Here is a 27966-nt window from a genome sequence, read left to right as displayed (position 1 = left end):
CCAGCGGATAGCAATGCTCACAAGGGATAAATAGAACTTTATTTTAAATAAACATTTGCACTCTGTACACAGCCCCAGCGGTCACGGGGCTCAGTCGTCAGCTGTCTTGCGCACATCAAAGCTGCCACAGGGTCCACGCAGCAGCTCTGCCAGCAGGGCAAGCAGCTGCCCGTGCTCCTGCTGCACGCAGGGTGGCAGGGCGGCCAGCTCGCTGCGCAGGCTCCGCTCCACCATGCGGCCTAGGGCCCGGCGCAGCTCCCTCAGCAGTCGCACGGTGCGAGAGTCACCCTCCAACCTCAGCAGGTCGCTGTCACTCAGGGAGATGGTGGCCCGGCGCCCATCATCTAGAGGAAGGGAAAGACGGGGAGCCCGGGTAAGGCCAGGCCCCGGAGGAGACAGCAGCCAGAGAAGCGGTGGGGCAGGAGGTCTGCAGGTACTCACCACGGACGTGGACGTCCCCGTCGGTAAGTAGCAGCACAGCTAGCGGGTGCACCTGGGAGGAATCCCGGACGAAGACGCTGCCATTGGACTTAACAGCCATGAAATACGTCAGCCATCGGCTCCGGAGCCGTGTGGCCTCCCTAGGAACAAAGGGCTAGGTGAGGCCCCCCTACTGGACCATCCCAGCTGTCCCGCGCCCCCACTGACAGCACCCCCACCTGTTAATGGTCGACTTATGCAGCAAGATGTTGCCGGATTTGGTCCTGTATGTGACACTGTTGGGCTTGAACTTGCCCTGCCTGGTCACCTTTCCCTGCCTCACCTGCCAGGATGAAGGAAGAGGTGGGTGGGTTGGACAAGGAGCTGGGATGGGAAGAGAGGCCAGGGCCCGGTACTCCACCTCCCCAAGGCAGCACCTGGATGAGGTTGGGGTAGAGACCCGCCATCAGCACGCCCTTCACCAGCTCCTCCTCTTCACTGTACTCGTTGCACTGGGCAGAGGCCAGGGTGCAGTCCGAGGGCTTCCCCACAAGGAAAGCTTCATAAATGTTCTCCGAGAACTGCTTGATGAGTCCTGGGGAGGCAAAGTCGGGGTGAACCCAGGACCCCTGGTTCTCAGCTCACTGTGCATGGGGTCGGCATGAGTGGGAAGGGTGGAGGGACTCAGAGCTGCACAGGGCCCCGCTGACCGTGGATGAAGCGCAGGCTGGGAGCATAGAGTAGGTTTTCCTCCAGGTAGTTCTCACGGGAGCTCCGGTCCTGCCAGCGTAGCACCTCTTCCCAGCCAGACACAGCCCGCACAAAGGCCAGGTGGTCACTGCCACTGTCGTGGCTCAACAGTGCCTTCACCTGGGAGAGTAGGGGGGTGCTGCAGTCACAGGGCAGGGACCAGAGGAGGCCACCTCAGGACAGGAAGTGGCAGAATGGCACAGGGAGAGCAGAGGGCTACGCGAAGGCTCCGGGTCTGACCTTGTCCACCTCCGCCCGGTTCTGCAGGCTGCTGCTGAAGGGGTCCCGGGTGAGGCAGGAAACGACCACCAGCAGTGGGTGCAGGCAACGGAAGATAGCAGCCAGCACTATGGCCTTGGCCAGCCGTGGGTCGGTTGAGATGTGGGCCAGGCGCTGCCCCAGGGTGGTTAGGTACTCCCGCTGGTCCAGCACCCCTGCAAGCTCAGCTGTCAGTCCCGCCCTTAGCCACTCCGCAGCCCGGCCCGGCCCGGCCCCACTCACCAATCTCCTGGAGCAGGATCACAGCCTCATCCACTGCCTTGATGTTTGGACTGTCCACGGCCTTGGAGAGGAACTCCACTGCCTGCAGCACAAACGAGCCAGAGCCCCCATTAGCCTGCACCCTGCCTGCCTGACCCCAGGGCCAGCCCCCCACCTGCCTCTGCCGCACCGTCTTCTCGGGCATATGGATCTTGGCTTGCAGCACCAGGTTCTCAAGAGGCGTGCGCAGAATCTCTGGCACTTGGAAAGGGGCCATCTTCTCCAGCCGGCTCCGTGGGAAGAGGTGGTAGGCAAAGCCTGACTGGCAGCGGCCCGCCCGACCCCGGCGCTGGATCACATTGGCTCGAGACACCCACACAGTCTCCAGGCAGGACACCTGGGGGAGGGGGCAGGTGAGCAGCCACATGGACACCACAGGCCTTCCTCTGTGCTCCCGGACGCCTGGCCTTCACCTCACTCAACCCCTCTACAGCCCTCCCCAACAGGGACACTGAGACCCCACAAGTGTGGCCTTCTCCAGACACACACGCAGGTCCAGGGTGGATCTAGGTGCCACCTTGGTCTTCAGGTCGTAGCGTTCCTCCTTGTGCAGACCGCTGTCCACCACATGCACAATGTCATTGATTGTGATGGAGGTCTCAGCGATGTTGGTGGCCAAGACAATCTTGCGCACCCCAACGGGAGGCTGCTGGAATATGGCCTTCTGGTCCATCATGGGGATGTTAGAGTGCACTGGTGGGCGGCAAGAACACACTAGTTATGGGTGCTGCTCCCACCAAAACTTCCCCTGATAAGGGCAGGCAAGGATTTTGACCCTACTTTGATGAAACAGGCCCAGATCAGTGGCATGCCCAGTAGAAGTTGCAAAGCCAGCAAAAGCAGTGCAGCCTGGTGAGAAACCCACGGCCCTTGAGCCCCAGGCGAGTCTAGGACAGAGGGCAAGCCTGATGTCTGGGCCACCATCCCCGTCACACAGGCTCTCACCTGGCAGGATGAGGTACTTGCTCTCATGCATGCCCAGGGCCTCCTGCAGGCGTTGCTGCACTCCTTTGATCTCCTGCCAGCCAGGCAGGAAGCAGAGGATTCCACCTGTAAAGGAGCCCCGAGGGTATGAGCCAGTGGCTCCTGGCAGATGGAGGGCAGGGTGGGCATGGGGCAGAGGAAAAAGCACCCACCTGGTTCCCCCCGGGCATCGATGTGCAGAACCAGATCAGTCACGAGGTCCAAATCGAGAGCGCATTCATCCTCAGACTGGGGTGGGGGAAGAGAGGCCACAGTCACAGCCCTGGGGCCAGGGGTCGTGCACAGGACACGGCCACCAAGACTCAGTGAGGCCGAGGCACGTGAAACATCACCTGCAACCCTCACCGCACCCTTGTCAAACAGGCCTGATCATTCCCATTTCTAGCAAGGAAACCAATGCTTGGGAAAGTTAACTTGTCCTCAGCCACCGGGCCACAGGGACAGGAGGAGGGGAGTCCACGGAGGAGAGCATGGGCAGGACGGGGCAGGAGCATCTCCTCACCTCATGGTGCCGGTGCCGGTGCGGGTACTGGTGCTTGCCCAGCTTGGCCAGGATGTCCTCCAGGTAGTGCTCCTTGACGGGGTACATGAAACCGGGCACCTTGATGACAGGGCAGCCACCAAAGTAGCGAGAGAAGCGCTCATTATCGCCGGTGGCACTCATGAGCACCAGCCGCAGGGCCGGGTTGAGCCGCTGCAGGCCCTTGAGCAGGATCAGCAAGAAGTCCGTGTTCACGTCCCGCTCGTGCACCTCATCCACGATGACATGGCTCACGCCCTCCAGGCTGGGATTGCTCTGCAGCTTCCGCAGCAGGATGCCCACTGTGCAGAAGAGCAGGGCCCCACCTCGGGCCGGAGGCTTGCTTTCCAACCGTACCTGGAAGCCCACATTCCGGCGAAGGGAGGGACCCAGTTCGTGGCTGACTCGCTGCGCCACGGACACAGCCGAGATGCGGCGCGGCTGCGTGATGATCACGTTGCAGCGCGCGCCACGGCCCTCGGTCACATAGCGCTCCAGCAGCAGCTGCGGGATGCGCGTGGTCTTCCCACAACCAGTGTCCCCGGCGATGACCACCACCGGGTGCTGCTCGATGGCATTGAGAATGGTGTCCCGATGAGGGTCCACAGGGAGCTGGGGGGCCTCCTGCCAGACTGGCCCTCGCCGCCGCCACAGCTCCAACAGGCTCTGGCTCAGACGTAACTCCTCTGCCTCTGACAGGGGCATGAACGGCTTGCCTGTGATAGGGTCGCTGAGGGGCCCTGAGTCCTTGCCCAAGGGCAAGATGTCATCACTTTGCAGCCGGAGTTCTGGGGAGATCCACGAACTATCCACAGGGTACTGGGGGACAGGAGAGGCAAGCAACATGGTGAAAGAGAAATACCTTCTCGTTTACCCAAGATTCACCTGGGCCAGAGGCTGTGGTCTAACCCACTGCGCATGACTCAGTCCTGACCACCCCAGGACCCTAGGGCAAGACTGGACTGCTAGGGGCAAGGGTGTTCCCAGGCTCCGTCCCCAGCAGGGGAAGGGAGGAGTTACTACGCCTGCTGCAGGTGGAGGCTTTCCATCTGGGGAGATGAAGGCATAGGCACAGTGGATGTAGGGGACTCTTACGTGGTTCAGGAAGGTCTCTATCTTGCGGAGGATGGGCTCCGGCACCTGGATGGTACATGGCCGGCGCTGGGTCTCACCCAGCTCGCGCAAGGAGGCCAGGTTGTACATGGCGTGGGTGAGCGGCTCATTGTTCCTGTCCACCAGGCCCAGACTCTGCAGAGGAGACACGTATAGCTTGGCCTACACCCATCTCCCCAGAACTGGCCCAGACTGGCTCAGGAGCTCCAAACAAGTTGTACAGAGCAACCTCTTTTCTGAGAGATTCTGGGTTTTGGCTGAGACAATGCAGGAAGGAGAAATTAGGAGCCAGAAAAATAAAAATCTCCACCAAAAAAAGGGGGGGGGGGATGGGGTGTTAAAATAGTTGAAGAAAAACAAGACCTGATGTGTCTTAAGTAAAACAGGGTGAGTGCCCCTGAAAAATCTCTTCCTCTTCCCTTAACACACCTCACAGGCTCCTCTGACTTTGCTGCCTCATCAAAGCCCACCCCAGCCCCACAACCTTTCAGGTCCAGCTACCACACCACCTTCTCTCTCTGCATGACACCCATCCATCTGTGATCCCATCATACAAAATGTGCCTGGAATTTCTGTAAGCATCTACTTCTGCAACTTGATCAAATAAGCCACTGGAAGGGAAACTGCATCTTATTTCCCTACATACCCAAAGGCATTCCCACACACTGGGGAAGTGTGGAAAACCAACCAGTTTTCCGGACGGTCTGTCACATCTGGATTGGGCTCTCCCTCCAAAGCCCAAATCAAACACTCCCTCCTCTAAGGCGGCTACCCCTGCAGGGACCAATCCCCTTCCTCTGGCCTCCTGGCAGACAAGGGCAGGGATTATAGTCCCTAGAATACAGGAGGTGCCAACAGGGTCACTAAGCTGCAGGAGAGGCCTCCGTCTTTTTCCAGGACTGCGAGAATTTACCTTCAGCCTCTCCGACCGGGGCAGCCAGCTGTTCTGGGAAGCTTGCTCCTTTCCGAGACAGACCTCTACCATGCGGGGGACCTCTCATCACTATTTGTTGTCTATCAAGCTAAAATTCAGACTTCAAGTTAAAATTCAAATTTCTCCCAATAAGCCCTAGCTCTGCCCTCTTGAGCTACAGGGAACACATCATTCTCTCTTGCCACTTGCTCCTCTACAGTTCTCCAGGATCCTGTTACCTCTCACCATCAGCTGTATCCAAAATTCACTTTCCAGAGCCAAACATGCACCAAAGGTATATCTGACCATTCCCTCTTGTTCTGCAAACCAGACCTCCATTGGGTTCAGGTTACTAACTTCTCCCAAGTCCCAGCACAATCGAACTCCCACTACTGGGGAGTCAGCTGACCTCCAAAGCCTCTTCAAAACAGCTGCCAGCTCTAAGCCACACCGCCTTTGCCTTGAAATTGATCCCTTCGGTCTTCAACCCAAATAAAGAATTGTTTTGGCCACAAAGCCCAGGTTATCAGTATCTTACTAGACAATTCCTCCAGCTGGACGCCATTCAAAATGGTGAGCATGTCTCCTGGCTCCACCCAGGTTCCGGCCCCCAATGCTGAAAGGCTGAGCTCACAGGCAAAGCACCTCCAGGGGGACTGTGGGGGAGCCGTGGAAACAGCAGCCCCACAGCCTGATGAGCAAGGCTTGGACACCAGATATTTACGTACCCAGGCCAAAGGCCTGGTATGGTGGATTTCATCTCCTGGGAAAGTGGATCAATTTGCCAAGGGTAACAGGGAACTCCAGGACATCTAATGCATCACACCAGGGACCCTCCTGCACTCACCTTCAATTTCTTACAAGCCAAGGCTGCCGCCTTATTCTCAGCCTCTGCTTTGCGACGCCCTTTGGCGACAAAGGTCATGGGACATGGCCAGAGTAGGGTGAGGGTGGACAGCTTGGTCTTCGTGCCCACGGTGTGGAACTGCATGAGATTCTATGTGAAGGGCAAGAGAGATGGTTACATAAAGGTAGGGAATGAAAATATCTGTGGTGTTCAGAACGCCGAGGACCCAGACAGGGAATAAACCCCCATATGAGCAGGCCGCAAACATCAGCCACGAAAGAAGTGCCACCGTACAGGCAGAAGCCAGTCCCCTGGGGCTGCACCTCCCACACCCGAGCCTGGCTTCTCTACTGTAACATGATTTCACAGCATGAGATGGCATCTGGGCAACTTCACTCCCTGCCCTCTTAGCCCACCGTCCTCTCAGCACCTTCCAGGCAACCAGGTAGGATGAAGCTGTCACCATGAGCTAAAAACCAGGCACATTCTGGGGGAAGGAAAAGGTCTTCCTTGTACCTTAACCGAAGCCTCAAAGCCTGGCAGCAAAGACGAATTCATGCCTCAGCAAGTCAGCCACCCACCCTCCATTCCGGCCCACCACCCTTGAACAAACATGGGTCTTCCACTCCTAGTCCCCAACCTGTCCCTGGCGCCTGTGTCTGACTTCCATTCTGTCCCTACTGCTTCACCCACCAAGGACCTCGAGTTCCCCCCAGCTGGCCTGGGCTGGCTGGAGGAGCAGGTATCCTCGGCCGTCCTGCACACCTGTGGGCTCCCTCCTGCCTGGTCTTGGGGAAAACCAGGCTGGACCACGCCAGCTCCCCACCCTCACACACTTCTAAGAGACCCAGCTCACCTTAGCCGTGGAGGACGATGTCGCTATCTGAATCACCTTGGCCAGAAGGTTCTTGGGAAGTGGAAACTGGGTCAGAGCCCTAATAGCACTGTCGTCATCTGTCATTTCAAAGGAGCCCCCCCTGGGAAGACCAAAAGTTGAGGTGAAAAAGTGCCCTCTTCCTGGGCCACTTTCACCAGGGGCAGGACACGGCGTTGCTGCAATGGGCAGTCCGGAGGCATGAAAGCAGCAGCCGGCCAGGCATCTTAGATCCACAGATGCCTGATGCTCCCTCAGTCCCCCAGATAGGAGGGAGGGGCAAGGGTCAGGCAGAGTAGTTGCTGGGACTCTGAAAAGACCCAAGCGTGAGCTGGAGGGAAGGTCCACGCTGCTGTTTTGTGAAAGCCCGGCCATACAGTACGAGGCCGCAGCTGGCTCTCCCCAAGGACAGGCAGGCATACCACTGAGTAACTGGACACACGGACTGAGATGAGGGGCAGGGGCCCTCCCATCACAGAGAAAGCTCCCAGAGAACATCCCCCCTCATCCCCATGTCGACGTGTGGCCAGCTTCCCTGCATCCCCTGCCTCCGGCTGTACCTCGAGTCCCTGAGTGGGTTGTGGGAGTCCTGCTGGGTCATGGACAGAAAGTCAGTGACATCAATGGTCCCCTCTTCTAGCTCTTCCTCCTCATCCTCCTCTTCCTCCCGGCCCAAGGAGCGGGATAGGCCCCCAGGTCCCCCTGGTCGGATGCTCTCAGGATTCAGCTGCCGCCAGGAAGTGGGTGGCATGGTGGGTTCTGGGCGCCACCAGCTGTCAGCCGGAGAGCCAAAGCGATCTGCTAGCACGCGGTATTTGGCTGCATCAAACAGCTCGTTCCGGGGACCCAGCAGACCCCAGCCCTGGGGGAGAAAGGGCGTTGTGAGGGCCCATGCCAACCTCACATGTCAAGCTGCCTGGAACCTGCCCGGTTACACTGTAAGTCCCTCGTGTGAAAGCCAAGCCTGTTCACCTGTCTGCCCGCCTTAGCCCTTAGCCCTTAGCCCAGATCTGGGCAGGAAGAGAGCACTTCACTTGTCTAGTTTCAACAGGTAAAAATGACAAAGCAAATTCTTACACCTGTTCTTATAAAACTAAACAAAAACCCCACGGGGCAATGGAAAGCAGACGCACTCGCCATGTGATCTGGGAAGCTTCCTTGAGTGTAGCAACTGGGAGACATGCTGTCTATACCATAAAACAGATACACCTCTGACACAATAATCGTATCCTCGGAACATACTCTAGAAATAACTTCAAATGTTTTTCAAGCCTTGTATACAAAAATGTTATTTTAAAATGTATCACAGCTTCATTCTTTTTTAGAGAAAATCAAATAAAACATTTGCTGAGAATGAGGAGCATATGCAAAGCAACATGCTGGCCACTCTGGGCACCATCAGGAGAGAGACCTGGTCCCTGCCTTCAAGAAGCTCAGAATCTAAGAGGCAGAAGAGAAATGCAGACCAGGAACAAAAAAGTAAGTAAGAAACTAGAAGAACAGGAGCAGAGCGTAAAGGTCAAGGAATTCAAGCTGGCCTTGCGCAGGGGGACAGCAGGCTTTTCCTCCCCACCTCCACTCACCCCCCGCCGGCGAGGTGCCCTGAGGACACCCCTGTGCGCCCCCCTGCCTGCTGCTCTTCTCTCCTCAGAAACCCTTCCAAGCCGCTTCCCTCCCAGGGCTCCCCTACCAGCTCATGCTTCCCCACCAGCCCACCCTGCCTCCCTCCTCCTCCATCTGGCCAGCTCTTTACGGCGCCCTGAAGAGAGCTCCTGCAGCGATGCTCCCGGCTCCTCCCTCTCCTGTGCCGCCTCCTGTCCGACCCTCCCAGCGTACTGCTGCTAGAGACTGCCCTCCATCAACTACCACCAGCCAGAAGACCCAGCACCCAGGGTCAATCAACACTCCTGGCTGACACATCTAAGGCCTTGGATTTCTGGCTTCTGCCCACCCATCGGCACCATCACTAGGCACTCAGATCCACACTGGCACTCCTCTCGGTTGTGGGCTCACACCCTCTTCCATGCCACGGGGCCCTGGGTCTGGAGTTCCCTCCCCATCCCTGTCCTTGGCAAACTTCTACTCATTCTTCAAGAGTAGCCTATTTTATTCAGGAGGCTAGAGTGCACTTCCTCAAGTGGGTGCCTCGCCTCCAGGCTGTGGCTTCTCCACGAGCAACCTGAGTCACCTGTGTTTCCAGCACTTGCTCCAAGCCTGAGGGTGATGCGGAATAAACACACATCCAGTTTGGGAGGAAGAGAGAAGAGCTCAAGAATGCTGAGTACAAACCCTGAGGAATGCAAAGGCTGTGAACTCCAGAACACATAAAAAACTCCTATAATTCAACAACAACAAAAATCAGATGAAAAAATGGGCAAAGGACTTGAATAGACACTTCTCCAAAGAAGATACATATAAATGGCCAATAAGCACAAGAAAAGATGCTCAACATCACTAATCATTAGGGAAATGCCAATCAAATCAACAATAAAATACCACTTCACACCCATTAGGATGACTACTATAAAAGAAAGAGAAAGAAAGAAAATAACAAGTGTTGGTGAGGATGTGGAGAAACTGGAACCCTTGTAAGCTGTTGGTAGGAATGTAATGGTATAGCCACTGTGGAAAACAGTATGACAGTTCCTCAAAAAATTAAGAATAGAATTACCATATGATCCTGCAATTCAACTTCTGGGAATTAAAAGCAGAGTCTTGAAGAGGTATTTGTACACCCATGTTTGCATGAGCATTAGTCACAGCAGCCAAAAGGTGGAAGCAACCCATCGATGGATGAATGGATAAGCAAAATGTGGAATATCCACACAATGGCATAATATTCAGCCTTTAAAAAGAGAGAGATTCTGACACATGCTACAACATGAACGGACCTAGAGGACTTCATGCTAAGTGGAATAAGCCAGTCACAAAAGGATAAATACTGCATGACTGCGCTTACATGAGGTACTTACAACAGTCATCCTTAGAAAGTAAGATGGTGGCTGCCAGGGGTTGCGGGGAAGGGGAGACTGGGCGTTGATACAGAGATTTCGTTTTGCAGGATCCAAAAGTTCTAGACATTGGTTGCACAACAGTGTGGCTTAATTCTGCTAAACTATACACTTGAAAACAGCTAAGATGGTAAATTTTATACTTTGTGTATTTTACCACAGTTAAACAAACACAGAAACAAACAGAAAAGGCTAAGAGCGCAGACAGGGAACAGACCGTGCTGGGGAGGAAGGTGATCACACCTTCCAGAGACCAAACAGTCTCTGTTCAAAGTGCCTTCAACATCCAGCCAGAAAAGAATTTCTCACCCTCGGCACTACTGACATTTTGGGTCAGGAAATTCTTTGTTGTGGGGACTGTTCTGTGCAGGATGTGTAGAAGCATCCTTGGCCTCACCCGTAGCACTCCTCCAGCTGTGGCCACCAAAAATGTCTCTAGACATTGCCAAATGTCCCCTGAGGGGCAAAGTACCCCCAAGTTGGGAACCCCTAAGGTAGAGATGCTCTATGGGAAATGGGGATTTCTGAGACATTAAACCAGAACCCGCTGAGAGATGTCCCCAGGGAGGAACACAGAAAAAACAGATGTTTACAGAGAATGGGAGAGGAGGAGCGTGGAGTGACCCAGAGAGGTTAAGCCAGGGGCTGAGGACGAGATGCCAGGCAGTGCCAAGGCCATAGAACATTCACGAGAGTGACGACCTGAGATGAGGCTGACGAGCCTAGCAAAGCGCTGCTCCTATCAGCGAACAACCACCCGGTGGCCACTGCTACACATGAGGCGCTGTGAAGCTGCGAAGATAACCAGCCACCACCACAAGAGCTGTGACACTGAAGTGGAAAAATGCAAACCACAAGCACAGAGAGAGCTGTGTGCAGGGGAAGCAGGGCCTGGGGAAGGGATTAGCACACTGACGGATGCCTACAGAAAAGGAACAGATGAGGAAGGATCTGAAAATTAAATAAAAGCGTGGGAGAGGAGATGAAAGAAACACACAGAAAGGGGACAGAGAAAAGAGAAGGGTCATGTTGGGGCCCAGGATAGGAAGAGGGACCTCTCTTCCTGAGATTCTGGAGGGAGGCAGGGACGATGAAGGTCTGGAGACCATGAGTGGAAGAGAAGCTGAAGGTATATACGTCCTACAGCTCTGTCTTTGTCAGCAGAGACGAAGACCTAGGAACGTGAGGAAGATTCAAGGTTGGCACAGCCACAAAGGGAGTTAATTAGGGATGGAGAGAGAGGCTAGGAGCAACAACGAAGGTCTACAAAATGCTGGGTAACCAAGAACTGAAAGCAACCCATGTCCAACCACTGGGAGGTCAGAGAAGTGAATATCATGCTTCCATTCTAAGTGAGAGAGGACTACGTGGCTACAAGGAAAAACCTATGTGAAATAATGGAGAAAGAAAAACAGAAACCAAGATAGAAGTCTATCCATGCTGTTGCACATAGGGAGTATTTTGCCTAAAAGGTTCTTCTCTGTGGTTTCTGAAACCACAGAAAGTAGACAACTACAGGAATAAAAAAATAAGTATCTATTCCCTCATCGCCTGAAGCAAGAAAGGAATCACAAAGCTGGCAGGGCTTAGGACAGGTGTGTGGCTGAACATCCTGCCAACCTAAACCTGGGTGTGCCTGGCACCAGAGAGACCATCACAGCAAGGTGCTCCCAGGAGGGAGGCGTGCAGGGCTTGTGCGGGGCGGGGTCACCTTGAACAGCTGGCAGGCCGCGGCTGCAGCCTGCCTTTCAGCGTCGATCTTCTTGCTGCCGTAGCCTTCTACCTCCACGCTCTTGGGCCATTTGATGTGGAGGGTGACTTTCTGAGGAAGACAAGAGAGAATCAGGACCCTTGCCTCTCTAGACAGCAAAGCTACTCCAAATCATATGGACAATCAACAGCAAAGCTGTGGACCTCACAGCAGCAGAGCTATGTGCAGCACAGACCCCCAGCGACGACGTTAGCTCCTTGTAAGCCTCTGACTCCCGCACCCTCAAGCCCCTCATCCCACCTCAGGTTGTTCTGCTGCTTCCAAGTGCCATGTCCTAGCCAGAGACAGGGCAAGATGGAACCTAATTTATCCTTAAAGTCTTCATTCAGAATGGTTTGCCTGCATGCGTCTGTGGGTCCCAGGACCAACATGACTCTGGCAGCAGGAATTATTGTCAACTCTAACCCTCTGCAATCCCAGTTAGTTGACGGGGAACCAGGGATCCGTGCAGAGGCCTGTCTTACACAAGATTAGAATGCCTCCCTTCACCTGCCCTGTTCCATTTCCCTAAACCAGGCTCTTCTCCAGACCTAGCTTTGCTCTGAGATTCTCCACTGACTGTTCTCAATTCAGAAAACCCACTCTATGGCCTCCTTGACAAGAAAGCTGAGGGAGAAAAGGGCAGCCAGTCTCCTTCCTGGGAGTCAGACCAACACGTCTCCCTGCCACCAGAAGAGTTACCTTTTTCTTCGGTCCATTTGTGTGCACGTAGACCAATTTGTCTTTTGCGTGTGAGATGCCAAGGGCTCTTCCAATCACACTGTTGAGAAGATTTTTGGGCTGTGGAAATTCTTTTAATAGGTCCCTAGAAGCTAAGAAAATAGGAAAAAAGTATTACAGTTGCTCTTTCTCTTTTAAAAACTCCATGGGTTGTGTATCAGGGCAACCCTGGTCTGGATACTGAGGATGTTGGCTCGTGACCCCAAACCACCCAGAAGCATCTTAGAAAAGGAGGGAGAAATGGCTTCTGGGTTTACAGGGGAACATGGGGCTAGACCCACTGCATGATCATCTCCTGAAAGAGAAGGGACAATGCCCTACACACCACAGGGGAACCAGCCAGCATCCTCTTCCCCACCCAAGCTCATGACTTAACGTATCAGCTACAGAAGCCTACATGGTAACAATCCCCTAGTCTGATGTCTGAAAGAAGGCACTCAACAAAAAGCAGAACAAAATTAACCACATATGTGCACAAGAGATCAAGACAACGCGAGGCTCCCTTCTAAAATAAGACACACAAAAGGGAGGATTGGCTCCAGTTCTCAACTGTACTTCAGCACCCTGCAAAAAGCCTCCCCAGAGCCAGATTATGTGTAGGGACACTGATTAGGGCCTTCCATAGCTGAGACACAGGCATGAGCTACGCCTCCCCGGAGTTCACTAGAGTGAATCAAGCGGAGGCAGTATGCATCAGACACCACGAGAAGTACCTTTTTAAACGTGTACTTTGGATCAATCTCAGAGCCAAATAGGTTAAGATATCCACCTAGGGGCAGCTTGTGCCAAACACAGGGCTTAGCCAGACCATGAAGAAGCCTGCTGGGAGTGGCTGAAAACAAGGAAGAGCCCCAGAGAACAAGAGTGGACCAGGGTCAGAGACCAGCAGAGGAAACGGGAAGCTTTTTCACTCTCCACTCACAATCCCTGGCATTATAATTCAACTTTAAACCAGCTCCAAAAAGGAATCTTATAGGGAATACATATATGCACCTGTGCACCTGCATGCATCAATCGTAAGTCACCTGGGAAGCACTTCAAAGCACTGCACTCCCTGGTCCCCACAGAGCACTTGAGTATAGCGGTGATGTTGGAGAAGTCTATGTATTTGGAAAAAGCTCCTCCAGGAGTTCTGATCCAACCCTGCTGCTGGGTTGAGGCTCTTTCCTTGGAGCAGACTCCGGTGTCAACTGGCCAAGAGGATTCTGTCTGGCCCCGTCTCCCTCTAAGCAGTAACTTGTAAAGCAACTGAGAATCGAGTAGTCAAGAAAAAACATCTCAGTAGACTCAAAGGGGTTCCATCCCACAGGGAGACCCAACTTTAAGTAGCCCAGTAGGCCCACATATCTAACAGCAGATGTGCAGTGGTACCCTCTCCAGCTCTACAGGGCAGGGATGCTCTTATCAGTTTCATTTCTTGCACTATTCAGGAGGCACAGCGCTGGGATACACTAAAGCAATCATTCTGTCTCTATTTGCAATCCTGGAGTCCCAGGTGTATTTTGTATCTTTCCCTTTCCTGCATCGGTGAGGATGTGTTTACCCTTAATGCTCTAACCCTTGACCACCATCCTGGCAGGAACCGGACGTTTACCTGTTTTCCCCCACTCCTTCGAGGTACGCACCTCTCACCTGTTCTTGCCAGGTGCAGGGGCTCCAGTCCCAGAACCTCTGCGCTTGGAGTCCGTTTGGGCCTGGGCTTTACAAAAGCAGGGATGGAGCCCGCCATTGGATGGCGGTCTCGACCACCACCGAAGAGGGCCCCCGCCCCTAGCTCTGCCATCCCCAGGGGTCAAGGGCGTCCCGGCCCGACCGCCCCCGCCACTGCCCTCACCATTCACCATGCTTCCGTCGCCTTCCCCGGGCCCGCCGGGGGCCACCCCCGCCTCGGCCTCGGCAGCCTCCTTGGTGCGGTCGGGGCGGGCGCAGCCTGTCGAGAGGCCGCGCGAACGCCCCTGTCGCCCGGTGGTGTGGGGACCCAGCGGCCGCAGGCGCGGAGAGACGCCGGCGGCCAGCGCCATGAGCCTCCTGGCGGCCGCCATCTCGCTCCCACCGGCCCCCGCGACCGGGGAGCTCGGCAGGGACAGGGCATAAGGGCAGGAGCGGGCGGCCGGGCGCTGCGCGCCCCCTGCCGGACGGGCGGACCCGGGACGGAGCTGAGATGGCTCCCGCCCCACACAGCCCAGGGGCTCCAGAGCCCACGCTCCATTCAACTGGTGGGCAGACCGGGCGTGGGCGGGGACCCTGCTGAAATCACTCTTCCAGTAAATCCAAACCCACAGTCTCGTCGTCTGAATCTGAAGCAGGAAGAGAGAATGGGGTTTTCTGGAAAGCAGGGCCAGCTTCAGCTCAATGTTCATTGGAGGAAATGAACTTGGAGTTCCCTCCAGGTCCTACCCATGGTCCCTAAATACCTCTCACCCCGCGACAAACTGGCTACCACTCCAGACGGCAGAGTGAAAGAGAACTGCTGCACTGCCGCACTGCCATCTCATTTAACGGCTTACAAAGTAACCCTGGTGAAGAATCTGGAGCCAGGACAGGGAAGACCTCTTGAAACTAAGCGGACCAGATTTAAGCTCCAGGGCTGGAGTCAAAAGGGGAAAAATACCCAACTTGGGCACTGTGCCCAAGAACTGAGCTAGTCCAGCACTGAAAGTCTGAAGCTGCTTGTCCTGTACTTGTTTGAAAGCCAGATAGGATTCTGTTTCCAAACTACTACGCCTGGGTTCTAGCCAAGGCTCGTTCCTCTCCGGCCTCTCCTGGCACTGAGCAGCAGGGTTTTGGGTCAGCTGCAACTCAGACTGAATCTGTACCTTGGGGTAGTGGCAGTGGCAATAAGGACCTCAAGGTCTCAGTCCCTTGGAACCAGGTTGGCAATGCAATTTGTAAGCCGGGAGGCAGGGTTTTGTTGTTTGTTTTATAATTCTAGATCTGATTCCCATGATCCATTGGAGAGCTTGTTAAAAACGCTGCTGGGAGCCACCTCCACAGTTTCTTATTCATTAGTTATGGAGTGGGGCCCAAGACCCACATTTACAACAAGTTTCCAAATAATACTGAGGTTGCTGGTCCGGGATCAGATTCAGAACCGCTGGCCTATGGCAAGAACATGGGATTTGAGTCCTAATACTTAGTCCCAACTCTACCACTTGCCAGCTGTGAAACTTGCGCTGTTTTATCAATTGAGAAAATTAGGAAAAACTGGCTCTGATCATTTGGTATGGCTGTGCTTAAGATACAATGGGAATGTTTGGAAGGGCCTTTGCAGAGGACTGTTAGAGAAGCCCCTGCCCACTGAGGTCTCAGACAACAGGGGACAGGTCCCTTAGAAGTAGACCCAGGCAAAAAAAAAAAAAAAAAAAAAAGACGTAGACCCAGGCAGGATGGGACAGCTTCAACCCACTCCTCCATTCCCTCCTCAGTGGGTTTTTACCAGAAAAGGGGCAGAACGGAAGGTGGCCTTGGCAGCAATGGTCTGACTCACAAGAGGATACCATCTGCATCAAACACCTCTACCCGGATCAGCCATACTAGGATGGCAGGACCCTTGGGGCAGAAAATGATTCTACAAGGACTTTACATTTGGCCAAGTGGAACTTTAATTTGCCAAAAGCCAAGGCATCTACCCGGCTTCAGGAGTAGGCAGCCCAAATTCCCTCAAAATAATCCAGAAGCTTACCAAATCTGGGGGTGGCAGCAGTAGCTGAAGCCAAATTTGGAAACTGTGGTATCTGAAAGCTGAAGAAGGCAGAAGCCTAGACAGAAAGACTTCACCTGGAAAGCAGGGCTTGGGCCCGTCCTAGCATCTCAGGACCCTCAGTACAGCACTATACACTGACAGTCACTCAGTCAGGCTAAGGTTGAAAAGCTATCATTTCATGGATTTGCTTCCAAAGTGGAAGGCTATACACAAAACAAGATTGGCCATGAGTTGTTCATGTTCAAGCTGGACTACAGGTACACAGGGGATTATTATGCTATCTTCTCTATATTGGAAAACATATTTCAAGCAGACGTTTGAAATTTTATGTTAAAAAAAGAAAGTCAGATGATGCCAACCAACTAACTGGTTCTCTGAGAGCTCTTGTTCTCCTCTTCCTGTATCATTTACTTCATCTGGGCTGTAACAGTTGGTGTCACCTTGAGCAAATACTTGATCTACAAAAACTTCATCACCTTTTGTAACATGAGGGCAACTCTTAGATCTGCTCTTGGAACCCTTCTGGTTCTGTGATCTCCTCATTGGTCTAGAGCAGGGGTGGCCAAAATGTAGCCTGCAGACCAAATCTGCCCACTGCCTGTTTAGATAAATAAAGTTTTATTGGAACATAGCCATGCTCATTTGTTTCTGTATTATCCATTACTGCTTTCATACTATAATGGCAAAGTTAAGTAGGTGCAAGAGAAACCCCATGGCCTGCAAAGCCTAGAATGTTTGCTCTCTGATCCTTAAAGAAAATTTGCCAACTCCTGCTTTAGAAGACCTTGAAGAAAGTTAGTGGGGCTCAGGCATACCCCCCCACTTCCTTTCTATGAACATTGAGCCTTCTCCTCCACTCTCCATTCTTTGGGGAGAGAAAGTTGACTTCTCTGCCTATGAAAAAGGAGGGAAGTTCTGAAAAAAAGGGAAGAGATTACTGGCTCAGAGACCTCCCCATCTCTTCTGTATCAAGCATGACATTTGGTACTTAAAAGTGCTAAAAAAAAATGACATTCAGAAGCTTGGAATTAAGGTTAAAGGATTTGCTGAATACACAGGATGTTTTAGGATCCCAAACATTGAAGGCCCCAGGAAAAACCAAGAGGAGGAAGCCCAAGATAGTCTGGACTTGGGCAGGACAGAGAACTTCTGGAGGCAAAGTGAGTGGGACCACCAACATCTGAAGAAACCAGGGGTCTCAGCCAATGTTCTGTCAACTTAATCATAGTTAAGTATTTTACAGATGATCAAAATGGCAAGAAATGGTCCACCTGGCTGGCAACAAAAAAGGTAAGGAGACTCACAGGGGCTTGGTGGCCCCTCTGACCACACTACCCATTCTCACGGCTTTCCCATCCATGTAAAGCCACAAGGGCCCTTGAGGTAGACCACCACACCAAGAGGTGACATGCCTGTACGAGGGAATGGACAGGGAAGACAAGTCCCATGGTGCCCAGGATCCTGCCAGAAGGCATGTTATCCCATGTTGCTTTCGAGCGCTCTACGTCTCAGAACTGGGTGGGTGGGGAAGACATGTAGGAGAGGTTTGGGGGGCAAATTTCTTAATTTATTCACCCTTTACTTTGGAAGGAGGCCTTGCTAAGAGGTTGGCAGTACAGTAAGGGGTAGCTTGGGAAAGGAAGTCGTAGTTTTTTCCAATTCCAAATCTGACTCTGCTGGGCAGTGTAACCTATTCAACTGGCCTGTTCACTGTTTTCCTGTTTGAACACCAGAGACTGTTTCTGCCACACTCTTTCTTCTTAAGAGTTGAGGCACCAGCAAAGCCTCTAGGGAATCAGAAAGCATGGCAGAAAGGTCCAACAGTCAATGCAGACTAAGAGGTCTTTTGCTTTTGTGATAAAGGAACAGAGGCAAGAACCCTTTCTAGCTAAAGAAAGAGAGCGAGAGAAAGAGAAGGCAGATGCAGACACCCATGGATGCCTTCTGGAGACGCAGCTGTGAGGAGACAGTCAGGCTCAGGGGGTCTGTCCCCCTCCGGGGACGACGGTGCAGGGCCTGTTGTACTGCCCCACACGGAGCAGCTGCCCAGCCAACAGCACCAGTCTTCTCCTCTGCCCGTGCTCGAGGCCGTGCCTAGCCGTGCTGCCTGGTGCCTGGTTAATCCCAACTAACCATCTTAAAGCTTAGCCAAAGCACATCTGACACTCTCAGAGCCACTCACCTGCCATGTTGGAAATGTTAACGTTCAGCCTTTTCGAGTTACAGGGCATTTTAAGAAAGAAAAAAAAAAGGGCAATCAACTCTTGTTTTGGCAATAGTAGGGGGTGGCATTTCTTCAATACCTAAGTCAAACGGTCAGAGGGGCCAGAAGTACTTATTTCTAAACTGCTGTGTGTAGTCAGGGCCACTGCAGTAGGAGGGCAGTGCATGTGGAAACCTCATGGGAACAGGCAGCAGTGTGTGCTGCAGAAACTGAACTGCTCCCCACGCCCTTCCTGAGCTCTTGACCTTCAAAGCACTTTACAGACAGAGCCTAAAGTGGACATGTGGTCTCCACATAAGGCAAAGACTCTGTGAACTATAATGGTGTTCTTCCACTGGAAAACTGGGGGAGGGGTGTGAACAGGCAGCCAGTGGAGTGGGGAGGGGCAGCTGTCAGGACAAGGAAGAGGCTGCCAGGAGGACTGGTCTTAGCAGACCTGGAAAAGATCTAAGTCTGAGGGAAGAGAGGAGACACTCATGGGCAGAGATGCTTCTCTGGGTCCTATTACTGGCCCTGTCCCTGGGTACCAGTGGGACCTGAGGTGAGCTGTCACCTGTCTGGGTGCCCTGGCATTCTCCCCTACCAAAAGGAGAGCCTACCTTGCCAAGTGGACTGAGAGACAGATTTTAATGTCAGTAAAGTGCTTTGAGGTGCTGGGAGAGACAGGGAAGTGATTTGCCCGGCATCCCCAATCCTCCAAGATGGGGGGCTCTGGACAAGCATCCTGCACTTTCTGAGCCACCTGAGCCAGAGACTGCCTGGAAGGTCCAAGCCCTCCAATTCTCCCTGCTGGTGCCAAACACCCAGACTGAGACTACGCTCTATTCCTGGTCACTCCAGGAGGCCCAATGAGACTATAGGATCTAAGCCAAGCAGCCAAGGATCATGAAATAACCCAGTCCTTTCCATGATCTCTCCCTGAGGGCTGTGAGAGCTCTGCTAACCCCACTCCTCCTCACTTGCTTTCCAGAGGCCTATGGCCCTGGCACCTGGGCTCCCACTGCCATCCACCTCCCCACAGCCCCTGATCCAAGTTGGTGCTGGAGGCACGGCTCCTCCCTTACCTCGAGAGATGGTCCCTCCAGGGGCAGGGTTGACACACATGGGTGGAAGACGGGGTGGGGGAAGTTTGCACTGACGCTGCCTGTGCTGGGCCCGATCTGGGGAAAGAGAGAGGCATCAAGGTGATGTGTTCTCCCCCCTCACAGTTACAGACCCCTGGACTGACTCACCCCAGAGGATCTGCGAGGAGCTCTGCTGCTGGATGGTCTCTGGAGCCAATCACAGGTTCTGAGAAACAGCGCCGCCAACGCCACACAAAAACAGACGTGACACATCATAACCTCGGAGAGGCTCTCAGAAGAGCCTCAACCTCTCCCTGTTCTTTTAGCCACCCTCCATGAGTGAAACGCCATCCCAAGTACGTCTCTATGGTCCCAGGGTACTATGTAAATCCCAAGTTCTTCCACTATGGAAGTTATCCCTGTGTCTGCTACGGGTTCCCTGGATGAGCCACCAGATCTCAAATTATTCTCTCCAAGAACTGGGCCAGAGAGGAACTAACTGACTGCCAGTCCTCCTTAAAAGCCAATATCCAGGCCACACTTACCAGCCTTCTCCCTCTTTCTAAAAGTTAATGATTTTCCATTCCAAATATTTCCATTCATTCAGAGACTAAATACTACTTATCAGTGACCTATAAGGACATTTTTAAGAAGTTCCAAAAATTTGATATACATGAACTAAAATTAAGACACTCACTGAGTCTTCCCATGGGAAGGTAAAAATGTGTGGCTAAGGAAAGTTTAAAGTCTTTAGAACCACCAAAATGGTGAAAACACCAGAGAATCACTGGTCTAGGGGAAAAGGTGCATAAACTCTTTGCTCTCTTTGCCCCACTTTTTGTTAGAATGGGGCAGGAGAGGAGCATGGAGTGAGAGTCTCACACACACTACATACCTGGAAACATCCTGTTCTGCTACAGTGATGCCCTTTCCTATAATGCAAATCAGCTTCTGTACAATGGGGAAATAGGGGAGTGATATCAACAAAACATAAGAACCCTTAATTCAAATCTAATTTTTCTACAGCAAAGGAACTGAAAAGCAGGAGTAAAATGATAATCTTCAGCTAAAAAGCAGAAGCCCCTTGAGCTGTATTTTCTAAAAATTAAAATCGAGTGCCTGTAGGGAATCGAGGTGGTAGACACATGGTGTTCGCCACACAATTTCTTCAACATTGCAGTATTTCGGAAATTTGTCAAAATGAAATGCAGAGGGGAAAGCAGGTACTTGCACTCAGGTCCCCCTGCCCCCACTCCCAGCTGCACAAACTCCTAACAGCAGCTGCACTGGCTCGGAGCTCCACTTCCACCTGCGCTGTCTCAGCAACTGCCAGCTCTGTTCTCATTAGAAGGTTCAGTGCACATTTTTAGCATCACACCGAGCTGCCTGCCTCAGTGGTCCAAAGTATCTTCCCAGGTACCGATGACAGTTTTTGTCATCCTCTGGCCATAAAGTTGCAGTTGTATTGCCTCAACTCTATTTTCCCCATAAGCCCTCTTGTAACATTACAGGTGTGTGACTTTGCAGAAAACATATAGAGTGTTACAGTACAAATGCCTGTGGGGTCTTCTGGAACAAAGGGCCTAGGATCAAGGTTTGTCTTGGAATTAATTCCAGCTCTGCCTTGAAGCTAAGGTTGACCAGCTCAACCTCTCCATTCCTGTTTGAGGAAGGTCCTCATTCATATCCAAGGATGCTGGCTTAAAAAAAAAAAGAATACATGATTTGATGATTATTTATTTATTATTTCATTAAGCATTTTCAGTAATTGAGGGAAAGTTGTAACAGTCCCACTACAACATCACTGAGCCCTCTTCTAACCACTGGAAGTGGAGGAAAATTGCACTCTTGCCACTGATACAGTGTTTTTCAAAGTTCTGTGTTGATTGTAAAAGACTCAGCTTGCTCTTTGTGGCCTGATTCTCACAGCATTATAGCTGGGAGACAAGAAACCTGTGTTAAGATGCTAGCAAAGACAATAACAGGTAGCTCAACAGGCACACAAGCATCCTAGCTGAGAGGTGCTGGCAGCTCTGTTTAATTACATGATAGGAAAGATGGTAACCACAAGACCCAGTGGGCCACCACCCACAGTGCTGCAGGGAACTGTCAGGTCATTACCTTCAGAACCATCAAATGGCCCATCCCACTGAGACTGTAAACCCCTGAGTATCTGAAAGCATCTCTGAAACATAACTATCTCCACCCTAGTGGCTCATACACAGTAGGTGCTCAATCTTGGAGCCACAGAGCACACTGCACATTGAGGCCAGGCCTTCACTCTCCAGCAAAACACGGGCTATAGGGCTATACCCCAAATAGATCAACATACTCACATTTATCAAGGGCCTGCCAACCCATGGATAAGCACTGGGGACAGACCACAGCCAAGTACTTCTCCTGTATCATCTCTAACCTTGACTATACATACCCTGAAGACAGAGGCTGGAAAAAAGGTAAATTAATACCTTGCTAGTATTAGTGGGGACCAGATTCAGACTCTAGCCAGTTGACCCAAGTTTTATAACAAGTTAAAGTTTCCTCTCAAGACTCATGATGTCCTAGGGAGCTCATAATCTCACCATGAGGAACAAAGAAACACATAAAAAGTCTGTAAGTGATTAAAAAAGTCCGATACACCAATAAAATGTCACAAGGCCACACATGACCAATAGCCAAGGTCATGATGCAAACCACAAGTGAGACCAGCATTCAGAAGACAGGAGAAGGCACTGAGTCTTACAGACATGAAAAGACAGGTCTGCCTGAAGTAAAATACTTAAATCAGTGACTCTTTCAGATTAATGGGTTTCCCTGAGACCTTCAAGTATAAAGCAGTTCTTGGTTAAGAATACAGCACTTACCTGTGTGGAAAGCAAGGCCCCAAATCAGACTATGTCTGATTGTTATGTCTTGAAGCTACTTAATACCATGGATTGTGAATTTACCAGGTGTCAGGCCCTGTTCTAAGCTGTTCACATGTATTAACTCATCTGATCCTTGGAACAATGCTATGCCCACTAAAATAGTGAGGAAGGAGGCACAGAGAGACTCGGTCACCTGCCCAATCCCCCTGTGGGTCTGGAGCTTTGGCTCAGTGAGGGTTTGCTGTCTCCCATTAAGCTGAGTGCTAACAATGTCACCTCTGAAGGGAAGCCTCTTGAACAAATTAATTTCCATCCTAGAAAGCAAAATCACAAGTGCTAGAAAGGAATTTTGTCCCGAAACTCCCTCACCTGGTACCATCTCCTTGTCACATAAAACAACATGGGAAAACGAGGGTTGTAATTTTATTGGGCTCTCCATCTCTTTATGAAATCAGTGCTGTTAATTCAGTCACTCCCACCAGGAGAGAACCAATTTTCACCAAACTTTTACGAGTGGGTGTACAACAAAGCCCACTGATGAGTAGATAAACACAAAAGCAATTAAACGTACTAAATTTTCAGCTCAAAATGTGCTGTCCACACTAATCTCAAGTTCAATGATTCCCTTTTCAGACACAGTTAACAAACACAATGAGGATGACGGAGATTAAGTTTTCATGCAATCCAAACACAGAGTGACTGAAGACAAACAAGGAGGCAGGAAGAGGCTGCTCTGAGCCCTGGAACATCCAGTCTCCTTATGGCCCATTCAGAAGATTTTCCAGGCCTCTGGGAACATAAGTTGGAGAAGACACAACTGGGAGGATCTTTTTAATCCTCATAGGAGGCCTGCTATGGTTCTCATTTATTTGTAAATATGCTCAGACAGGAGCCTCATGGTCAGCTTCAGTACAGCTGACAGGCCTTTTACGCTTTATTTCCTTCAAGGAGAAAAATCACACTCTTGTCTAAGATATCAAAGCCTTCGGGATCTGGCCCCTTGAAGTTTTCACCAGCTGCATCACTTCCTGTAAGCAGCCCTTGAACGCTCCCCTACAGCCCTGCCGTGGCTCAATTCTGCTACCGCTTATGCAGTCCCCTCACCACATCTGCTGGAGAGCACTGATTTCAAGACGTGCCACGATTTCGCCGATCACTAATACAGCAATGACTTAGTTCACTTCCACCAGCTGTTACTGAGGTCTACCATGTGCAAAATACTGTGCAAGGTACTATGGGTGATAAAAGAGCACAACAGGGAGTTTCTAATGTAGTGATGCAATGAGTAATTCAGATGGACTAAGCACAAGAAAGTACAGATATGGTGCTGAGGAAGTCAGAAAGGAGACAGATTGTATTTGGTTGATAGAATCAAGAAAGGTTCGGAGGAAATGGTGTAAAACCCTGGCCTAAAAAAATAATAGGATGTCAATAAGCAGTGAGTACGTATGAGAGGGCATTCAGGGAGAGGGGTGGCAAAGGTACACAAAGACCTCGACAAGGGGCTACAAGCACCATGCAGGAGGAAGGCTGAGAAAGGACTGTGGAAAGTCACTCAAAGAGGGGGTCCAGGCACCACACACTGGCAAGGGAGTCTCACAGCTTTCACAGCTGCCTATCACAGGGATGAAGGGCTTGAGGTCACAGCACGGTTACATTCTTACCTTTTCTGAATGAGTCCAGGCTGAACATTTCTGGCCAGGAGGGAAAGCTGGAATCCTAAGAAGGAGGGTGGAGAGGCAATGGTTAATATTCTTGGTCCAGGAACTCAAAGAAAAGACTTCAGTAACACAGAGAGCACTGTCCGGAAGACAAGAAAAATGAAGCTCTTCACTAATGAGCCCCAACGGCTGCTCCCAGTCTTAAGGATGGAAGGGCCATCTCCACCATAAAGTAACAACATATCTTTGTTTCTAACTGAGAGCTTTCTTCTCTTCCCTGTCCTAAACTCCCTGAACCCTGCTAAACAGAAGGAGATGCATTTCATCATAAGAAACATATACATCCATCTCAGCACAATACTTGCAGTTATCCTGGGACTTGTAGGAAGCAATGAAATTCTACATGGACCCCTGTTCTCAGGTGGCATCAGGATATGGGACTGATGACTATCTTATGGACAAACCGGTGTACTGGGCTTTCACAAAACCTAGCCAAGCCCCTAGGAATGGGACTTGACTAAGAGTATCAAAGAGAAACTGTAGAGTGATTCAAAATAAAAAGCTTTTCATACCAAAAAAAAAAAAAATTAACAAAATAAAAAGCTTTTCATGGCAGAACCTCTATGAAATAACAAATATTAAGTTAAAGTTCAGCTGTTGGCCAAAAATTCTGCTGCATTCTGCTCATTAGTACACTTAACTGAGGAATATTATCTAGAGACTTAAATATACACACACATACACAAATAAGCAACACCTCTGGCTTAAAAGTTTTGTTTTTAACAAACACTCAAACTCAGACTTACAGATGTTTTTAATGATGTACTCCTGGGTTGGTGCAGTAACCCTATGTGGTCTTAGTTTAAAAACATCTACACAATATTTTAGCAAATCGGGATAAAGTCCAACATTACTAAAAGTCTACTGGGGCCTATACTCTTGCTCCTGACTGCTATTCCCTCTCAATTCTCAAATGGTGGGGAGGCGGGGGTGGAGGGCTGACCTGGGGACGAATCTTTCAGGTCCATAGCAGGTCTGCCCTGATGGCCTCCTCTCCCCCAGGGATGCCGGAAATTTCAGCCGATAGGATATGGTAGCTCAGAGAGAAAACTTCAATACAATATCAACAATGATACAATTTACTTTAATAAGTTACATTCTACAGACTCCTTCTATCCAAATTAAAAGAAAAGGGTATAATTTGAGATTCTGATTTTAAAGAAAACTTTAATATTATAAAATCTAAAACATCTAACTGATTATTATTTAAGAAACAATACTTTCTTGCTAAGAAATTGTACACTAATTTGCCTATAAATAGACTCCTGGTTTTGCTTTTAAAAAGTTCCTGATCCTCTCCATGCCAACCAATGCTCACATAACACTATCTTTTCCTTTATCACTCTTTAAAAATATACTATGAGATTCTAGATAGGGTCTTTCAGAGATATTTTATAGAGCTCTAGCACATTTCACAGAGACCTTAGAGAAAACTACCTTCCCTGTTATACAGTATTACGTTGGAAACTTTTATGGTCCAGTGTTTTGCTTAAAAAATCCAGAGATAAGTAAAATAATATTATGTCAAGATTTCTTGCATAATGAAACACCACTTAACTCCAGATATAGTTACTATGAGATGATTCAAGGACAGAAAGAGTCCATAATGACAAATTAAAAATTATACCCTTCTTCCAAGACAGTCACAAATGGATTTAATACATGCCTTTTGCTTTACAGTGTGGCTGTGCATGAGACCCACCACCACTTTGTGTGCATGGCTAAGTCAACTCACCTTACAAGAGCAATGACAGTCTCAGATTTTGTAGGCTTTTTAACTGGAGTTGAATTCTCTCTTTGCTATTCCTCATCACGAGGCTGGGCCTCCTCCTGGGAAGTACAATGCTGGGTCACTAAAGTGATGGCCCCCGCAGGGAAAGAAAGTTGCTCCGGACCACTGAAATTCATTTACTAACTCTAATAACAAGGACAAGTTTTGTTAGTGGCATGAAACATACAACTGTACACACTGGCCTCACTTCAGGACCTGCCGTGACCCACTCAAGACCCATCAAATTGTGAGCTGCCCTACATCAGTGCCTATAAGATACCAAGAAAGATATGCTGTGGTGAAGAGGGACATGTAGTTCTGAAAGCCCTTTCTCCAAGCCCAGAGCAAAACGTGCTTCCATTCTGAGTTCTACTCCCCTATGACTATAATAGGAACCTATCTAAGATAGGTAAAGAAGCTCTTCCAGATGGGGATAGCAACAAGACTAAACATTAAGTATCATTATTATAGTTTACACAGGACTTCTACAGACTTTATCTCAATCTATGCAAATACCCCATGAGGTAGGAAATATCTCTTCCAGAGAGCAAAACTGACCAGATTTCCCCAGAGAGATTTACACAACTTGCCCAAGATACTATTAACTGCCTCAGGGCAGAATGCAAATCTGCAGTTAAGGTATTGGGCTCCAAAGGTTACCATGCTTATATTACTCCTTATTTTCACATCATGCTGTTCCTAGATATCCCATGGTTCATTCTTTGAAAGAATATTTTATACTGAGATCTTCAAAGGTTGAAAGGGGCAAGAAGGTCCAATTGATAAACTGTGGACAACAATTCCATAAATTAAAACACTGGAGACGAATTATCTTTTGGAGGTAAAAGGACAACCTACACAGGTAGAAAATGCAGCAAAGAATGTATTTCCTGCACCTGAAACAGCTACACAAAGAGCACTATATAAATACCAAATACTATATCAGAAAAAGAGTCTTCCTTCCTGGAAATTCCAAGACTCCAAGATTTAAGTGTAAGTTATAAGATGTAGTCAAGTCCCAAATGACAGCGGGATTATTGCCTTCAAAGAAACTGCAAGGGAAACCATCAAACAATGTCTCATTTCACTCCGGCCAGTAAGTTGCAACCAAAATCAGGTTGAGAATCTGCAACTGGTCATCTATAGTCCACCTGCTACAGAGTAGGACAAGCCCCTGTGGATGGAGGTTGCAAAGTGAGACAATCTCTGCCTTCAAAATCACAATTAAGGTGAGCAATGTTGCTACACGAGGACTAGCTAGACTGCATGCTAACGCCATACTCCTGGCTCAAGGGTTCTGAGGACCCCTGGGACTCCAGTTCTCTGCAAACAAAGGACCCAACATGCATTAGGTCTTCCCCCGCGAAATGGGGCAAGTCACCACCAGCAAACAAAGAACACCTCACCCCTTGGCCTCCCCCAGTGACAAGGTAGGTGCAAAAGGGGGCAAACCAGGGGGGCCAGAATGCACCAGGCCTCCCTTTGGACGAACGGTCCAGGCGGCACGGGGCCAGACAAAGGTCCCAGGGCACTCCGGGGGCTTTCTCCAGGCCCTGCCTCGGGAAACAGAGCATCCACTGAGGAGGAGGCGTCGTTGCGCCAATGAAGCGGCCTCTCCCGCGGCCCCCGAGGTGCCCCTGGCTACGAGGCCCGCCCCAGAGGACCGGTCTGGCCCCCGCCCCCGCCCCGGCTCCATGGCAACGGCAGGCCGAGGCCTGGCTGCCCACGGCTCGGCCCGACCGGCTTCCCGGGCAGGCCTAGGATGCCCGGCCTGCTCTTCGGGCCCGCCCGCTTCTCCGCCCCACTCTCCGCCAAGCCGGGGGTCGGACCCGGGCCCCTCCTCGCGCCGACCACCCCCGGCCACGGCAAGCTCCTCAAGGGGGCACGAAAGGGGAGAATAAAAAGCCCAATTCACCTGTTGTTACAGATGTGAAACAAGCCTCGGTGCACCGCGCATGAGCCGCGGGCCCCCCCAACCACGGCCGGACTACAACTCCCACCAGCGGCGGCGCGGGCCCTTCCGGGTCCCGTGACGGAAGTCCCTCCGGCCACCGGCGCTCCCCGGCCCGCGCCCCCGGCCCCGCCTCGCGCTCGGTCCCGCGTCTTCTCGGGTCTTGAGCGGTCCCCTGCCTGGGGCCCACAGTGGCGGCCAA

The 27966-nt window shown here is 51.0% G+C and overlaps 1 protein-coding gene across 9 annotated transcripts; it reads right to left on the bottom strand.

Moving 5' to 3' along the window:
• Positions 1-17: 17 nt before the first annotated feature.
• On the bottom strand, positions 18-27966 carry DHX30 (DExH-box helicase 30). Of its 9 annotated transcripts, none has more exons than XM_072941184.1 (24): positions 27729-27965; positions 25778-25959; positions 24986-25092; positions 23986-24040; positions 19455-19550; positions 18349-18377; positions 12425-12555; positions 11684-11794; positions 7522-7823; positions 6944-7064; positions 6088-6237; positions 4310-4462; positions 3197-4033; positions 2847-2922; positions 2656-2760; positions 2228-2403; positions 1841-2047; positions 1672-1753; positions 1411-1604; positions 1131-1290; positions 858-1015; positions 660-763; positions 442-581; positions 18-344 (listed from the first exon to the last, which is right to left on the bottom strand). In XM_072941184.1, the coding sequence occupies exons 3-24, from the start codon at positions 25008-25010 to the stop codon at positions 91-93; spliced, it is 3666 nt and encodes a 1221-aa protein (XP_072797285.1). In that variant the 5' UTR covers positions 25011-25092; positions 25778-25959; positions 27729-27965; the 3' UTR covers positions 18-90. The 9 variants fall into 9 exon arrangements, with proteins under 9 accessions (XP_072797285.1, XP_072797284.1, XP_072797288.1 ...); XM_072941183.1 differs by having other exon boundaries at positions 25778-25872; XM_072941187.1 differs by lacking the exon at positions 18349-18377 and having other exon boundaries at positions 25778-25872; positions 27729-27966.

The sequence above is a fragment of the Vicugna pacos genome, chromosome 17 (genome assembly GCF_048564905.1).
Source record: "Vicugna pacos chromosome 17, VicPac4, whole genome shotgun sequence".
Taxonomy (NCBI): Eukaryota; Metazoa; Chordata; class Mammalia; order Artiodactyla; family Camelidae; genus Vicugna; species Vicugna pacos.
Note: the sequence above shows the minus strand (reverse complement) of the source record. Positions and strands in the feature narration are given on the sequence as shown.